The sequence below is a fragment of the Cryptococcus neoformans genome, chromosome 10 (assembly GCF_000149385.1).
Source record: "Cryptococcus neoformans var. neoformans B-3501A chromosome 10, whole genome shotgun sequence".
NCBI lineage: Eukaryota > Fungi > Basidiomycota > Tremellomycetes > Tremellales > Cryptococcaceae > Cryptococcus > Cryptococcus deneoformans.
Window position 1 is genome coordinate 335869 of NC_009186.1, and position 16269 is coordinate 352137.

Below are 16269 nucleotides of genomic sequence, written 5' to 3' on the forward strand. Positions count from 1 at the left end.
CTCATGCCGATACCAACCCCCCTTTCCCGATGATTATCTCTGAATCTCTGGACAATGTAGAGCGAGGTTGAGAGAGTGTATGTGTGCTAATAAGTGGAATGGAATACTGTCTGCTGCACTTCCCGATAGAAACATCGCCGCTTACAGCTGGGCTTTCCTGAATAAGAGTCATGTATGGATGCTTTCTGCTGTTTGGCTGAGCAGCAACTACTACTACTAGAGGAAGTCGTTTCCTTCAGAGTCGGCATTGTTGCGGTTGCACTGGCGTCAATTTCGATTTGAACAGACTAAGGATACTACCTAACGATACAACCCTCCTCGCCTGTCACGGCGGGGCCCAACCTGTACGGCTATAATAATAAATATTGGTAGAGTGCTACAGGTGGAGCCCAAGGTTGAACTCAATCTGAATGGCATCGTGAGCGGATGATGACAAAGCGACGGTGACCTGCTTTTGACAAGCATAAGCACGGAAGGGGAGAATTTTGTGTACCCATGAGAGCCACCGATGCAAGACGAATTACAAATGCATACACTAACAATGGCATACATATCCAGTAAGAAAATGAACCCTTCAAATCAAATGCCTAAACGGAAACGTATCTATTACTGGACCTTGGCAATTTTTGCGGCAGAGATCGCATCATAAATTTCCTTGTCGGCACCTTCGGGGAGGGGCAAAAGGGTACCTCGGATGGTGGCGTGTTTGAGGATCCCACGGGCAACCAGGGCATGCTTGAGAGCGACGGTGCCCTCCATGTGGGAGCCACGGTGGTAGACAGCGGCGGTGACGGGAAGGAGCTGGTCGTGGATGGCTCGAGCCTTCTTGTAGTCATGAGCCTTACCGGCCTTAAGGAGCTCAAAGAGAAGTTCGGGAGCAATACTACCGTAACCGACGAGCATGCCGTCGACGTCGAAAGTAGTGTGGAGGAGGTACTCGTCGTGGCAAGTGAGAATGTAGATGTCGGGTCGTGCCTTCCTGATGACAGGGATCTCTCGGTCCCATCGTCGCATGTTTCGGACACCGTTCTTCACTGCAAGGGGTCAGGAGACTTCTTTGGAACAGACAACAGATGTTACTCACTGGCAAAGACACCGGGTTGGGCAAGGATATCGAGCTGGGTCTTCAGGTCGTAAGTTGCCTTGGTGTTGTCGGGGTACTGGAAGAGGATGAGGGGGAGACCCGAGGCCTCGTAGACCTCCTTGTAACGAACCTGGGGAGCACCTGTCTGGTAGCCGAATCGGAGCCATCCGTGCGAAGGGTAAAGCAGACCAGCAGCGGCACCGGCTTCTCTTGCGCGTTTCGCCTCGAGACCAGCAACGTAGTTGCCCTCTCGGGTGATACCGGCAATGATGGGGATCTCGTTGTTAACCGACTTAACAAAGGCCTTGATAACCTTGACCTGCTCCTCCGAGGTGAGGAAGGTACCTTCACCGGCGTGACCGAGAACGACGAGACCCTTGACACCCTCGACGGAGGCAAGCCAAGATCCAATACGCTGGATAGCCTCGTAGTCGACCGAGCCGTCCTCGTTGAATGGAGTGACCTGGAAGGAGTCAGAACTCTGCTTAAGGTACAATTAGATGGGAGTCAAAGGGAAAACTCACGGGAGCAGGAGTGATACCGCTCATGTCGAAGCCGACTCGGCCTCGGGGGTTGGAGAACTTGGAAACATTGTCGGAGAAACCGTTGGCGGTCATTTTGAATTGAGTGGTTGGTGTTGTGTGAATGTGTGGTGAAGTGGGGTAGTGTTGGCTAGGAATAGCTGTGTAAGATTGGGAGAACTGGTGATTGATGGTCTCTTGAACATCGATGGTCGAGCCTTTATATCTTGCCAGGCGCTGTTCATTTGTGGCCTGCCTCCACATTCGACGTCGATCCGGAAGCACTGATCCGTCCCTTAGGCACTGATCCGTCCCTTAGCTTCGGAGATGACCGCCCGGATGTCTGTCTCCACGGGAGGATGCTTCCGTGGACGGTCTGGTCTGGTGATACAAAAAAAGTCGTCGATGGCGTTGAAGATAGCGAATGAATCATGGCCGATCCCTGTTGCAATGATGCTGAACAGAGCAATAACGCCGCCGTGATCCGTCCGGCTGGTTGCATCCAAGGAAGAAACGCAAAGTTCCTTCGTTGAAAAGGTGAGTCTCCGGGGCAGACAACACACTCCTCTCCACGGTTCTCTGCACCCGTGTTTTTGGGACCCCCGAGGTCTCAAACGATTTTATAAAACCAGCCACAGGGAAACAACTTGAGCCCCCATTCCCCTCGAAAATTCTAGCAACACATCAATCAACTTGACATTCATTCTATGATGTCGCAACTCGACAATCATCACATTGCTCCCACGGCCACTAATATCATCAACCCTCCTGCAGGTGGTCTCGAGTTGAGCCAAAGCCGCGCCGATTCCATCAGCAAGGCCTACGCCGAACACACCGAAGACGTCGAGAAAGTCTCAGAGGTCCCCGATGTCAATACTAAGGCCGACCAGTTCGGTTCCAATACCGAATATTCAAAAGAGGAAAGAACTTTGCTCCGCAAGCTGGATTGGCACATTATGCCCATCGTCTTCTGCATGTACTTCATGAACAAGCTCGACCAGAATGCAATTGCCAACGCTCGACTCAACTCTTTCGAAAAGGACCTCGGCCTCACTGGTAACCAGTTCAACATCTGTGTCTCCGTTCTCTACGCCGGCTACACCCTGATCCAGGTAAGTTATTCTTACCTATTGCGCAACTGGCGGCACAAAACATTTGAGACTGACAAAATCAGATTCCCTCAAACATGTTGATGGCGACCAAGAAGATTCGACCCTCTCTCTGGATGGCCTGCTGGATGATGTGAGTTTAAAAGTTTCTTCACCATTGTATCTGGTTGAGGCTAATTTTCAGCGGCCCCTAATCTTTAGGGCATGGGCGATTGTCTCTGCATCTACCGCTGCCGTTCAAAACTTCTCGGGTGCTTTCGCCGTTCGATTCCTGCTCGGTTTCGCCGAAGCTCCTTTCTACCCCGGTGCCATCTACATGCTTTCGTTGTTCTACACCCGTAGGGAGATTGCCACTCGTATTTCTATCCTTTACAGTAAGTCTGTCATTTTAGAAGTATTATCGGATCACGGGGCTAAGGACAAAAGGTGCCAACATTATCGCAACTGCTTGCGCCGGCTTGATCAGTGCTGCGACTTTCGCAACTCTCGAAGGTGTCCACGGACTGGCGGGCTGGAGATGGCTCTTCATCATCCTGGGTGTTGTCACGTTCGGTATTTCCATCGTTGCGATCTGGCTCCTTCCGGATCACCCGCTCACGACTCGCTGGCTCTCACCCGAGGAGCGAGAACTCGCTCATTCCCGAATGGAGCGAGACACCGTCGGCCTCGAGGAGAGCAGGGGCACGCTTATCGGACTCAAGCAGGCCGCCGCTGACCCCAAGCTCTGGTTACTTACTCTGCTCCAGACCTTGCACCTTGCAGCCTGCGGTTTCAACTCGTTCTTCCCTACCGTCGTCAAGACCCTCGGCTACAGCACCACCATTACCCTTGTCATCACTTGCCCGCCGTATCTTGTTGCCGGCGGCTTCAGTATCGCCCTCGCTTGGTCTTCCGGTCGACGAAACGAGAGGTCGATACACATTACTTTCGGCATGGTTGTCGCCCTCGTCGGTTTCATCATGGCCGCTTCTTCCCTCAACACTGCTGTCCGATTCATCTCTCTGTTCTTCTTTGCCACCGGTGCTTACTCGGCCAACTCGATCATCATCGGATGGGTCGCTGCCACCTGCGGTCAGACGCCAGAGAAAAAGGCCGGTGCTCTTTCGATTATGAACTGCATCGCAATGGCTTCTTTCATCTACACACCATATCTTTACCCTGCATCCGACAGCCCCCGATACCTCATGGCCATGTCTGCCAATGCCGCTTTCGTGACGGGTGTCATTATCTGCACTTGGACCATGCGATTATGGCTCCAGCAAGTCAACAAGAAGCTCAGGAGCGGAGATGCAACCGCCCGTCTGTTGTACGCATACTAAGGGTTTTTTAGCGTCTGTTGTACGCCTACTAAGAATTGTTTACCGTTTGTTGTACGTCTACTAAGGGTTTTAAGTTATAGGGAGAATATAGCAAGGTTCCTAACCGTTGATAGCCGTGTAGTGAGTCATGTTAGGATGCATCATATTTCCGGTTACATTAAAAGTTCCACTTTCATCGCTGTTTATGCTTGTGTTGCGCACAAGTCGCGTTGTAGTGCATCCGTGCTATGCACAGAATAGGTTAGAGAAATACTACGCCGAGAGAGAGACTCAATAGCTAGTAAAATGATAGTGGTATAGTACCAAAGAGGTGGCCTACAAGTAGCGGAACTACACTCACAAGTATTACAATATAAGCTAGTCTAGTCGGAAAAGCCCGCTCCTGATAACAAGTGTCGATGATACACAACAACGGACCTCCGCATAAGTACAAGGTTGATACAACCATCGCACCCTCCTATGCACCTATTACAGGAGTAAACTTAGAAAAACCATATTCCACAGATAAGCATCCTACTAACTCCTTTAGACCACGACAGCTTGGAAACGACGGTAGATGGTTAATAGTGGTAGTAATTGCTAGAAGCGTTGGACCGAGGTGGAGTGTCGAGACCAAACTCCGGTGGTGAAACGTAGACACCTCTTGTATGTTGTACATAAGAATAATTAGACAACCAGGTAGTCACGCTCCTTTGGCAGTTGCCCATGGCTGTACCATCTGATGAACAAATGCCTTTTGTTCCTCTTCTTTTCTCACGCCTTCTTTCATCTCACCATTCACCACTTGCCGTTATCACAAATAATTCACGAGAGCGGCAAATGATGCTACACTCGCAAGTAACTCTATTATCTGTCCTTCATCGTTGCGGCCTAAGCTATAGCGCTTCAATTACGACTTGGGAAGGACTCGTTTATAACTAAATCATAAAGAGAACGCAGCTCAGCGATAGGCACAACAAGATGATGAACGATACTCACCAAGAACATATTAATGGGCGTTGATCCAACCTCCGAAGACATGGCTATTATGTACAGATATGCTACATGCTCATGTATAATAAATGATAAACTGTCCTACAATAATTACGTACAAAACAGCGACACGTTACTCTCCCTCCTCTCTCACCTTATCCTCTTTGCTATCATTTTCTATCCCTTCCCTCTCTTCTTCCTCGTCATTCATCAACCTTGCAGGTACCTCATCGTCCTCGCCCATGCGGTCCTCAGTAACTTCTTCAAGCCTGATAAGGACTTGGTGGAGCGCCGCGCCTGGGCCGAGGGGAAAGTCGACTTGGGAACGAGGGAAAGAGAGGGTATGTACTCTTTTTACTGCCCCTTCCCCTCCTTCACTGTTAGACGAAGAAGGCTCCGGGAGGTGGAAAGCGGGGATTAGCCACGTCCAGCCAAGGGGCAGGTTACCAAGGTGGAACTTTAGTCGGAATTCGCGAGAACGGTCAAGCGTGAGGTGAGAGTGATTAGGTGCAAGGTGGTGTATTACATAATTCTGTTCGAAGAATATGCTCAGCATGTGCTTTTATGGAGGGGCAAGAAAAACACAGGCGGGAAGACTTACTTGATGATCTTTTGGTAGAACCGCGACTACATCCTTATTTACATCAGCAGGCACCATCTTCCCAAAACTCCTAAACATCTTGTGTGCATCAAATCTCCCATCTCCTGCGACTCCACCCCAGGTAATTTCCCCACGTACGCCTTCACCTGTTCCTCCCCTATTTTGTAATTCTTTTACGTAGTCATCATCGTATCTCGCCACCGAAGCCCAGGCTTTGCCCTGTCCTGTACCTCCCGAACCGACCAAGAGGGATGCGAGGGGTTTCTGCCAGCCGGATGGAGGGGTGAGGAGCAGGGTGACGGAGAGGAGGCGCAAGTGTCGGGGAGTAAGGGAGAGGTAAGAGGGAGGTGCTTGGTTGTTGAATAAGAGGTGGATATATCTACACCATCGACGTTCTATTGAGTCATCAGCACATATTATATAGACAAAAAAGACACTATATCACTTACGACTAGGAATGGAAACGCCACGTCCTGTACTAGTAGGTTTCATTCTCCTACTCGAATGCAGCTTGAACACTTCATCGACTCTCCCATCTGCTCGATCTTCTTGACCTTTCTGCCCCGCTGGACGTTCATCTCCGATGTCAATAGGATCGTAAGGAGGCGTACTTTGGAGCTCGATACGTTCCGAGGGAGGTGGAGAAGGCCGGGATATGGTTGTGGTGGAAGAGAAGGAACTGGCGGTATCATTATCGTCTTCATGATCATTGCCCTTGACGACTGGGCCAACTTGAATCCTCTCTGATCTTGCAGGTGTCAAAGTGCCTCCTCGCTCCACAGAAGGATCGTCATCAACTTGTAATGTCGCAGCTTCTTTTCCACCTCCGATGAACACCCAACCTTCCTTATCTTCGGCATCGACATCAGAAGGAGACGCACTCTGCTCTTGACTATGGGCTTTCTGTTTTTCTCTTTGCGCCAATCTTCTAGCTAACTCTTTGTAAGAGTAAGAACGGTCAAGCTCTGGAGGTGGAGGAAGCTCGGATAATGAGAGGAGATACGAGCATAAGAGGGTACCAGATCGACCCTGTACTTGGTCAGTTTTCTATAGGCTAACCTCAATAGCGTCGGGACGACTCACTTTTCCGGCTTTACAATGGATGATAGCAATCCGTTCCTCATCCCCTTCCAGCCATGCGGTCATCTCCCTGACAGCTAATGGCAAGAGAGGTAATGGTGGAGGGTGGTGGTCGGGGAACGGGTATCTCGATACACGATTGTGCATGCTTTCAGGAGAATAAGCATTCTCATACAGCGGACACCTTAAAGCTCGGCGGTCAGCTCAGCGACAAGCAGTAAGCAGGGGCGAGTTTACGGACAAATTCCAAATCCACCACTTCTCGCCGTGTCTTGATGTTATAAACCTGAGAACATCTCGACGTTTGTTACGATACAGCGCTGCAACCCCTGTTGCTGGGTATCCCATACTAGATTTTGAGTTAGCACCGGGCTCAAGAGGCTAAAAAAGTGTTAAGCATGTACGAACATGATGATCCTGTCGGTCACTTCAAATTCCGGTTCAGCCGTGTACGATAATGAGACAACTTAAGAGAACTTACCATAGACGAGATCGAGATTAACAGCCGCTTCGGGATCTATAAATCTGGCTTTGTTACCAGAGACGAGCTTGCGGATGTAGTCGAAGGACATGGTGTATGGGTTAGACAGGGATCAAAGCCAACATTGAGATGTCGAGGTTTAGTTTTACCCCTTTTAGGTCAAATTGTACTTCCTTCTCCCGTCCCATCCATGACGTACTAGAGACCCCGCTCTTGTGACAAGAACATGTGGTGCTAAGAAGGTTTCTGAGTTGATTTGTTCGCATGGTGCAGTGGTAGCATATCGCTTTCCGGTGGTGGTTCGGCGAAGATCATGGGTTCGAACCCCATTGCGAATTTTCTTTTTGATCTTTTTGCCTGCTTCCTTTGAATGCCTCCTTCGAGTGCATGCTTTTTCGATGAATGCGGTTTACAGTGCTAGTTGTATACGGCAGATTATGCATAAGAAGTGCATGAAAGCATACGGATAGAGTTATGGAGTTACGTACGCGCAAAGACGCGTTCTGCTATTAGTCGTTTATTTGTGTCCGCTGGGTAATTTAATCTGTTTGTTGTGAGACAGTACACCCTGACTCCTCAATGACTCCTCAATATATCTCAATTTTCCGCTATTTCATCATCTGCGCATTCTTTCTGCTATAATAGATTACAAGCCATCGACCAAAGCTGCTGCCTACATTGGTGAGTGCTCTCGCTCGGGCTCCTGTCGCCAGTTTTGTTACCTCCACCCGGTACCATCAGTCGTCGACCCAATAAACCCTGGGCCGGCATCTTGTTTGTTTGGCCGTACCGTGTTAACAAGATTAACATTGCATGTTATAGTTCCAGGCTCCTGTTCTCCATCGTTGTCTGTTCTTCTTTCTACGACACCGACGCAAAAGCTTCAACAAAAATCACTACCAATCTTCTGCAGTGATCCGCGATAACTTCATTCTTCTTTCGAGTGTTTGTTCTTTACCGCAGCGAAAGATCTTGTCATTGGTGTCGCCCTACTAGACTATGTTATAAAGGTATGACTGTTTGTTTCCAACCATGCAGCACTATCTTACTCCTCGCAGACATAAAGTTGATTAATCCAACATGTCTGCTTCACCTCTCCCACCTCATCTCAACCCTCCATCTGCCTATCCTCACATTTCACCCAAATCTCACTCTCGGGCATCGCCAACAAACTCTCCGAAAACAGGTAACAGTCCGAGATCAAGTCCCAGAGGGTCCACAGGGATGTTAGACTTCGAAGGTGTGATAAGACTACACGGCGGAGATTTGAAAAAGGCTTTGGAGAGCGTTGTCTCGGAAAGAAATAACCTCGTATGCCACTTTTCTCGCAAGCAATAATCAGTCTTTAACGATAATCTAGCTCTCTCAAAATACCCAACTCTGGAAGCTTATTGAGAAACAACGATCTCAATGTGCTCAATTCGCTTCGGATAACGACCGCCTTCGGCAAGATCGAGAGCGTGCCAATTCTCGCTTGATAGCAGCTGGGCTGGAGCCCGTGGGGCCACTCAAAAAGCTCAACTCCTCTTCGAGTGTAACGGGACTGGGCATCAGAGCTGACGTTCCTCAGATTAAAAGAAATCATTCTGATCGAGAGGATGTCCCTGTCATCGCTGAGAACAAGGAAGAAGGAATGGGTTTGGCGTCCCCCGCCGAGGTGCAGCCTACGGGACTGTTGCCCTCTGCGATACCGGATCGCAGGCTGAGAAGAGGAAGTGATATCGGTCATCCTCCAGATTCCTCCTCGTCCATGCCCTTTGCCGACTCTCCCCAAAGCACATCCCATTCTATTCACTCTTTACCAACTCCTTTCCATAGCGCAGAGCCTTCACCACAACTTGCGACTAGTGCAAGGATGGCAGGCAGAGAAGATGGTTGTGTCATACCTCCCCCGTCCTCCAGGGCTTTGGCTGCTTCCGTGGCTGCATCATCTCCTTTGACCCAGTGTTCGGAGGGACCTAGAATTCCTCAACCAACCACACGAGAACCTTCCATCGAATCCCTAGAAAAACTCCCTAGTCCTACTCCTGTCTCCGTTTCCGTACCTCTCAAATCCCCTTCCCAATCAATCCGGTCAGAAACGATGTCTCCTACTTTTTCTATATCGGAAACAACGTTGGTTTCTAGTTCTACATTGGACAACGCTCTGCGACCCTCTATAGACTCCTCTATATCTATTCCGCTCACTCGTGACACCACCCTCCGTCAATCCATTGACCAGCCGCCTCAAACTAAACGTCAACAATCCTACTCCGCGGAACCGCCCCGACTACCAACATCATCCACCCGACCACTTTCACCCTCCCTCCTTCCTCATGCTCGGATTACTATCCCCAGCAGTACGGTCTTCCCCAACGCCTCCGGCCATGAAGTCCTCTGCTTCATCGTGGAGATAACTGTACGCCCTCCCAATGCCCAGCCTATAACCTGGAACGTGGCCAAGTTGTTCTCGGCCTTTATTGACCTAGACGCCAAGATCAAAGTTACAGCGAACAAGAGTCGAAAGGAATGGAAACAGATTGCAGCCCCTTTACCGGAAAGCAAGTCGTGGAAAGATTTTGCACCTAGCAAGATTGATCAGCGCAAGACGGCTTTGGAGGCGTATTTGCAAAGTCTATTGGTTGCACCCATTAGCGACAAGTCGGACTTGTGTCATTTTTTGAGCACCGACCCTGTACGGGCAAAGAGAAGTGATGCGAGGAAAGAAGGGTATTTGACGAAGAAGGGGAAAAACTTTGGAGGATGGAAGACGAGGTATTTCGTGTTGAATGGGCCGGTCATGGAGTATTACGAGTCTGTAAGTCCTTTCCTATCTGACTTTCGCCATTGTGCATAAGCTAACTATTGTTCGCAGCGAGGAGGAAATTATCTAGGCTCCATTGTCATCACTAACGCCCAAATCGGTCGTCAAAACCGCCCTGTCGACTCATCAGATGAACGGCATCTCCGCCACGCCTTCCTTATCATTGAAGCAGGTAAAAAAGGAACCTCGCACCGACACATCTTGTGTGCAGAGAGTGATATGGAAAGAGATCGATGGATTGATATCTTAGTAAAACATGTGGACCCCGAGACCATGTCCTCGCCTCAACCTCTTCCTACAGCAACAGTATCTGTCGCCGCCTCTGCTTTGGTACCCGCTGTCACTCCTGCCCGGACTCCTGTGCCACAACCCTCTGCAGTACCTGCTATTACTACTGCAACAAATCAAAATCAGGCTGTACCAGGTTTGAGGCGCAAACCCAGTCAATTGCGAAAACAAAGCAAAGACGTAGTCGTTACTTCCTCCCGGCCCCTTTCGAGTATGTCAAAAGATTCCAAATTTAGTGATGCGCCTTCGCCTACTATTTATAATAACAAGGAAAGTCATCTACCCCCGCTAAACCAGCCACTTGTGGCATACTCTTCTACTCAGTCGTTCATTCCGCAGGTTGTACAATCTCCAATTGAGGAAAGCGCCTTCTCGCAACAATTGCCGCCCCGCAAACCGCCTGGACCCGTGCAGAACCACAGACAACCATGGGGAAGTAATTCCAGCGTCGTACAGGGTGTTTCCCCTTCCTCCGAAGCTCCGCCTCAATTCTCTGATCCTACACCTCGCGCTAACAAACGCCAGAGCGTCCTGCCAGGCCGACCATCCGTTTCCCTACCCTCTCACAGCTTTTTAAACACCCCATCTACTCTGAGTCTTGGAGCCACTAGCCCTATAGTAGAGAAGGAGAGGGATAGGAAAGCCAAGAGCCGTGGATTTTGGGGATTTGGCAGATCAACAGAAAAAGCAACAAAGCCCGTCTTCGGTGTGCCCCTCACGGATTCAATCGCCGTAGCAAACATTGCTGGTCTACCTGCGATTGTGTTTAGATGTATTGAGTACCTTGAAGCGAAGAAGGCGGAGGATGAGGAAGGTATTTACCGTCTTAGTGGAAGCTCGGCTGTCATCAAGGGTTTGAAGGAAAAATTTGACGACCAAGGCGATATCAAGCTTCTTGCAGCAGATGAACACTGGGATCCGCATGCCATTGCGGGGCTGCTGAAGACGTTTTTAAGGGATCTGCCAACCAGTTTGTTGACGAGAGAGCTCCATGCACGATTCTTGGCTGTAATGGGTGAGTCCTGCCGTTTTCAGAAGAAACTCAAATAAGAACTGAATTAATGCTTTCTTAGACTTTGTTGAGTCCTCAGAACGTATCGCCGAGCTGGCTCATCTGGTCTCTGAACTGCCACTGCCCAACTACGCCCTTCTCCGTGCACTTGTTGCGCACCTCATTCTCATCGTCCAGAATTCTGCTCTTAACAAGATGACACTACGCAACATCGGCATCGTTTTTTCCCCAACCCTCGGTATCCCGGCCGGTATCTTCTCAGAAATGATCACCCACTTTGGAACAATCTTTGACGATGAAGTTGAGACGCTTGACACTAGAGCGGAAGAAGATACAGGGCCGGGATCGGTGCAGTTCGAAAATGCAGATGAGACAGTGAAGAGGAAAAGAAACAGTTTGTGTCAGGCCGGAGAAGTAGACGCGTTGTCCGGACTAAGTGGAAGGACCTTGAATGCTAGTGAGGATCTGCACTGATAAAGGCTGTGTGGAACTTGCACTAATGAGATTATAGGCAACGAAGATTCTCAATCTGTCTCATCATCCAATGACCTTGCCAGCGAATACCATTCCTCTGACATTAACCACTCTAATACTACTTCTATCCCTGTGGCGGGATATCAAGGGGAAGCGCCGATCCGAAGCCGAGGTTAGAATATAGAAAAGAGATGATTAGAGGTCGTGGACGGAGAGGCTTAGACTTATGCTTGAAAAGAAGACTTCTTTGGCTTCTTGTTGTTTACGTTATCTATCTTTGTCTAGCATAGCATGAAGTCTTGATATGTATGTTTTGCCTTCAAAGATCAGAATCTATTCAAGTCAAAATGAACATCCAGAAGAGGACATTAGGCTGAACCTCTCTGCCTCGAGTTCCTTGCTGAGTATATTCCGGATGGACGCTTTGCTGCACAAGATAGTGAGCTGAGGAACGGAATGGAAGTATAAGATGCCTAAGGCAGAAGTCAGGATTCAACGTCAATCAGCTGAAAAATCAGGTGAATAGTTGACAGTGCAGATAACCAGCGGGAGACAAATGGCTTACCGAAAGGTAAATTTGTTCGAACACTGACTGATTCGAGACCAATAAGGCAGATGACAGGAGGAAGCTAGTTTCTTAAATGATGGACACGAGCCTGTTGAACAACTTGATGTAATTGTTGCTGGACGTTACCAACAAAACAATCAGTAACGTTGTCACGATACCCCAAATTCTAAAGTATTTGGTTATTTTGTCATAGGTACGCAGGAAGGCTCGCAGCCGTCGCCAACTGATGGGTTCATTTGATCCCTTGGATAACAACACTATTTACAGGCGAATCAGCAAGTGTTTCCTTTTGGATGGGGGATGTGGACCTACAACAAATTTGATTATAACTTGCGCAAAAATGACTAAGGCAAAGCGGGAGACCTCAGTTCACTGCGAGACATCTGTCCTTTATCAGTTCACACTTCCCAAACATGCCATTTGAGCTTACTCCCCAAGTCCGACAGAGGTAATAGCCAGCAGCCAGAGCATTGTAAATAATACACAAAAGTAGGTGCGTCATATCCGGCATCAGGTTGAACCTTATGATTTTTCGGAGGGTTGCAGGTGAATCAAAGCAACTTGTCAGCATGGATGAGATGGCACATCAAGACTTACATAGCATAGTGCTTTAAAAGCCCAAAGAGAAACGATCAGCCAACACAAATCGTCGAGGCAGATCGCTCGCCTGTGAAGATTTAACCGGAGTCATCCTGTTGACCTTGTAGCTCTTGGATGATTGTCGTACAGGCTTAAAATCTCTCTCTAACGAAGACGCTAATGATAATCTAGGCTTAGCATTGAGGGCAGGTGTTTCGATAGTATCCTGAGGTTCCTTGTCAGATCTTTCTTTGCCACCATTACTGGAGTTACGTCCATAGCGTTGGCGAGCCGCTGTGAACCTCGGGGGTACCTTCTCTGTATGCCTATAGTTCCTAATCGATTGTTGTGCGGTCCTAAACCTTTGGATTGAGGGCAGAGAATACTTCCTCTCGTTATTCTCAAACAGTGCCGAGGGAACAACAACAAACGCATCTTTGGAAGATGCATTCTTGTTGTCAGTCAAAGCTTTTCTGATAGTGAAGTGGTCCGCCGAGTCGATAGAATGGTTAGGAGTGACGATAATGTCCCTGATGCTCATAGCTGAGCTGCTAGCGTAGTAAGATTCCTCGGGGAATGTGGGAATAGGAAGTGAAAGGCCCAAGGGTGCTGTGTCTATAGATGTGAAGGTCATAAAGGCTGGAAGAGAATAAGCAGGGCTGTCCTCAATAGTAGAATCATGGGAAGTGGTGAAGCTACCATTGTTGGATGAGGCATGGTCTTCGGACGCGGTAGAGGTTTCGGGTGAAATTTCGTTGGCTTCGGGCGTGGTAATGACGGCAAAGCCTTCTTCGGCAGTGCTATCATGTTGAACGCTTGAGGTAATGCCTGCTTCATCAAATAAGGGAGAAAAAGTGGTGGATCGGTCCCTGAATGACAGTTCGTCGTCAGACATACGCAGGTACATGGTGAAAATAAAGTCAATAGAGTCCGACTTCTCGTGACCATGAGTTGGTGTGCCAGCGGGAATAACGGTAAATGCAGCTGTATCGTCGTCCTCAGTATACGGAACATATGTAGTGGTGGAGACTGAATCAATGTCCCGAGAGGCAGTCCTGGCCGCATTGTTGTGAGAGACGATGGTGACAGGAGACACAGTGGCTTCAGAGGTTTCAGACGCATGCTTAGGCTTGTAGTGGTCCATGAAGGCTTTCATGACCTCTTTTACGTCTTCATTAGCCTGTATGCTGTTGGGGCGAACAGGAGGGAATGACCTCAGCTTGTCCGAGACGCCAAGGTAGTTGTAGGAGCGGACGACCTGAACTTTGACGGGGGAAGTGCCGAAGGGGTCGTGATCGAGGTCGTTGAGTTTAGAGACGGGAAGGGAGGTTTCCGTTGAAGTTGAAGCGGAGGTTTTCCCCTGAATTGATTCAAAGGAGGTTTTAATGTTAGTGGAAGTGCAAGTGGAAACTTGCACAGAGTTGATTGACTCGACAGGAACAGAGATTTTCTCGTACGCCTGCAAAATTTAGCAATCAGCTACGTTTGGTACGAATTAGTAAAGCTCACCTTATCTTGCTCTAAAGGCTCACAAGCAGCCACCTTACTTTCGAATTCTCCCAGAAAAGTCTCCTTCTCGTCCTATGTTATGCGTCGGCCTCGAACGTCCATTCGAGAACAAAAATGAAACTCACATTCTCCTCACCATCGAGCTGAAGCACAACAACAACGCTAGCCTTCTTCATCTTTTTAACGTCGCTGATAATGGTAGAAAGAGTATAATGGGAGGCGGTAAGCTTAAGAGGAGAGGAACTGGAAGCAGGCGAGGAGGAAGAAGTTTTAAAGACACTCTTGATGAAAAGAGTGGAGAAGTGAGAAGCACGCATAGTAAAAGCTATGGATGAGTGTTGGGGTTTAAGAGTAGAGCGCCGTGTAATAAGAATAAATAGTTGCTGTGAGTGTTGTTAAGACTTAAAAGTTAAGAGTTGGAGATAGCTGTAAGGTAAGAAGGAAGAAGTTATGTGAAGGAGAGAAGACTGGAGAAACAAGCAAGTGATTCGGGGGATTTCATTACCTTCTCCAGAGGTTGTTCCACCACTTGCTGGTGCGAATATATCGTCCATGGCTGTGATGCTGCTGAAAACATTCAAGACGATGACAAGTCCGATGAGACATCGCACTGTGATGAAATGTGCGTGCCAGTGTGCAGTGCGAGAAATGGGATGTTACCAAAAAGCCGGAAGAGAAATAAAGTGATGACGCTGGAAATGTGAAGTGTCCCAATCTGGAATGGAGAAAATCGGGAAAAGGGCAGCAATCTCCAGTCGTCCGCTCGCCCTGCCGTGCCAACTCTTTCTCTTTCCATAACAGCCCATTTTACTTCTCTATCTTATCCAGAAAGATGGCTCCCAAAGCGAAGGCTAGGTATGTGATTCTTTTTGAACATGTTGGATTGTTGAGAATAGCAGAGCAGAATGCTGATGAGGTTTGATGGCGTAGGCGAATTTTGGTGAAGCTTGTCTCCACCGCTCTCACTGGTTCTTTCTACACCACTTCTAGGGTTAGGGTCGGTGAGAAACTTGCCAAGATCAAGTATGACCCTATTGGTGAGTGCGCTATCTACAGTTCGGTGTCCACGGGATTGCGCTAAGTCTTTGTCCAGCGAAAAAGCATGTTCTCTTCACCGAAGCCAAGATAAAATAGTTTCTCTCAAATCATCCCTCCCGGATCAAATCATCATCTATCACCCATATCCTATATATAAAGTCAAAACTCGAGGCATATCATCGGAGACAGAGAAGAAGATTCAAATCTCAAGAGCAAAATACCATGCATATCATACCATTTCGCCCCTTACCAGTATCAGCGCTGCGCCTTGAGTTACTGCTTTCGCCGGTTGAGATGGGGATAAAGAGGTTGTTGAGGGCAGACCATCTGATGTGGGATAGAGTTGCACGAGGGAAAATTTCTATGAACGCCGAAGTGTGAATTATTACTTGGCATGGGTGAAATGAACGGGCTTACGGTATCAGTTGTACGGGATGTTTTACTCTGTGCGATGATTAAATCCATCACTTTGCCTATTGGAGTATCCTGCCGGCATGTTCAGTTTTGACCTTCGATATATCGTTTGGAACGCCTTACCTCCCCTATCCAAGCTCTTTCGAGCTTTATATCCCATTTCCCTTTCCACACCTTCACCTTTGCTCCCGTCAAATCCACACCCCATTCAAAAAATACCTTCTCCGTATCTGGAATATTTGCACCACCTCCTAAACGTGTGGCAGTTGAGCGTACTTTGCGAAGATGAATGTCCCATAACTTTTCAGCCTTGCTTTTGATTTTCTTCTCCACCTTTGCCTCCCCTTGTGTCAGTTCTTGAGATATCGTTGATGTTGTCTGCGCTGGTTGCAAACTTGGCGGTAACCTTTCCTCTTC

At 48.4% G+C, this 16269-nt stretch overlaps 6 protein-coding genes and 1 non-coding gene across 7 annotated transcripts in view; 3 read left to right on the plus strand and 4 right to left on the minus strand.

Annotated features, from left to right (window-relative positions):
* Positions 1 to 606: 606 nt before the first annotated feature.
* On the minus strand, positions 607 to 1869 carry CNBJ0860 (hypothetical protein; the record flags this gene model as incomplete). The annotated part of the gene is made up of 3 exons (XM_767998.1): positions 607 to 1034; positions 1085 to 1547; positions 1609 to 1869. The coding sequence occupies 3 exons, from the start codon at positions 1867 to 1869 to the stop codon at positions 607 to 609; spliced, it is 1152 nt and encodes a 383-aa protein (XP_773091.1).
* A 443-nt stretch (positions 1870 to 2312) lies between these two features.
* CNBJ0870 (hypothetical protein) lies at positions 2313 to 4033 on the plus strand (the record flags this gene model as incomplete). Its single annotated transcript, XM_767999.1, has 4 exons — positions 2313 to 2717; positions 2780 to 2847; positions 2916 to 3088; positions 3141 to 4033. The coding sequence occupies 4 exons, from the start codon at positions 2313 to 2315 to the stop codon at positions 4031 to 4033; spliced, it is 1539 nt and encodes a 512-aa protein (XP_773092.1).
* Positions 4034 to 5138: 1105 nt separating this feature from the next.
* Positions 5139 to 7258, minus strand: CNBJ0880 (hypothetical protein; the record flags this gene model as incomplete). Its single annotated transcript, XM_768000.1, has 7 exons — positions 5139 to 5537; positions 5607 to 6001; positions 6056 to 6635; positions 6690 to 6870; positions 6928 to 7035; positions 7095 to 7113; positions 7168 to 7258. 7 exons carry the CDS (start codon positions 7256 to 7258, stop codon positions 5139 to 5141), a joined length of 1773 nt encoding a protein of 590 aa, XP_773093.1.
* Positions 7259 to 7425: 167 nt separating this feature from the next.
* CNBJt050 lies at positions 7426 to 7505 on the plus strand. Its single transcript is given in 2 exon segments — positions 7426 to 7462; positions 7469 to 7505. It is a non-coding gene; the product is annotated as a tRNA-Arg (tRNA).
* A 742-nt stretch (positions 7506 to 8247) lies between these two features.
* CNBJ0890 (hypothetical protein) lies at positions 8248 to 11921 on the plus strand (the record flags this gene model as incomplete). Its single annotated transcript, XM_768001.1, has 5 exons — positions 8248 to 8478; positions 8528 to 9964; positions 10022 to 11273; positions 11332 to 11727; positions 11782 to 11921. The coding sequence occupies 5 exons, from the start codon at positions 8248 to 8250 to the stop codon at positions 11919 to 11921; spliced, it is 3456 nt and encodes a 1151-aa protein (XP_773094.1).
* Positions 11922 to 12922: 1001 nt separating this feature from the next.
* On the minus strand, positions 12923 to 14717 carry CNBJ0900 (hypothetical protein; the record flags this gene model as incomplete). The annotated part of the gene is made up of 3 exons (XM_768002.1): positions 12923 to 14350; positions 14401 to 14472; positions 14526 to 14717. 3 exons carry the CDS (start codon positions 14715 to 14717, stop codon positions 12923 to 12925), a joined length of 1692 nt encoding a protein of 563 aa, XP_773095.1.
* A 950-nt stretch (positions 14718 to 15667) lies between these two features.
* Positions 15668 to 16269, minus strand: part of CNBJ0910 (hypothetical protein) — a gene marked incomplete at both ends in the record, with an annotated part of 1172 nt that continues 570 nt past the window's right edge. The window contains 3 exons of the mRNA XM_768003.1: positions 15668 to 15799; positions 15856 to 15924; positions 15976 to 16269. The exon at positions 15976 to 16269 is cut by the window's right edge and continues 181 nt beyond it. Of these exons, the coding sequence (XP_773096.1) occupies positions 15668 to 15799; positions 15856 to 15924; positions 15976 to 16269 (495 nt within the window). The remainder of the gene's footprint in view (positions 15800 to 15855; positions 15925 to 15975) is intronic.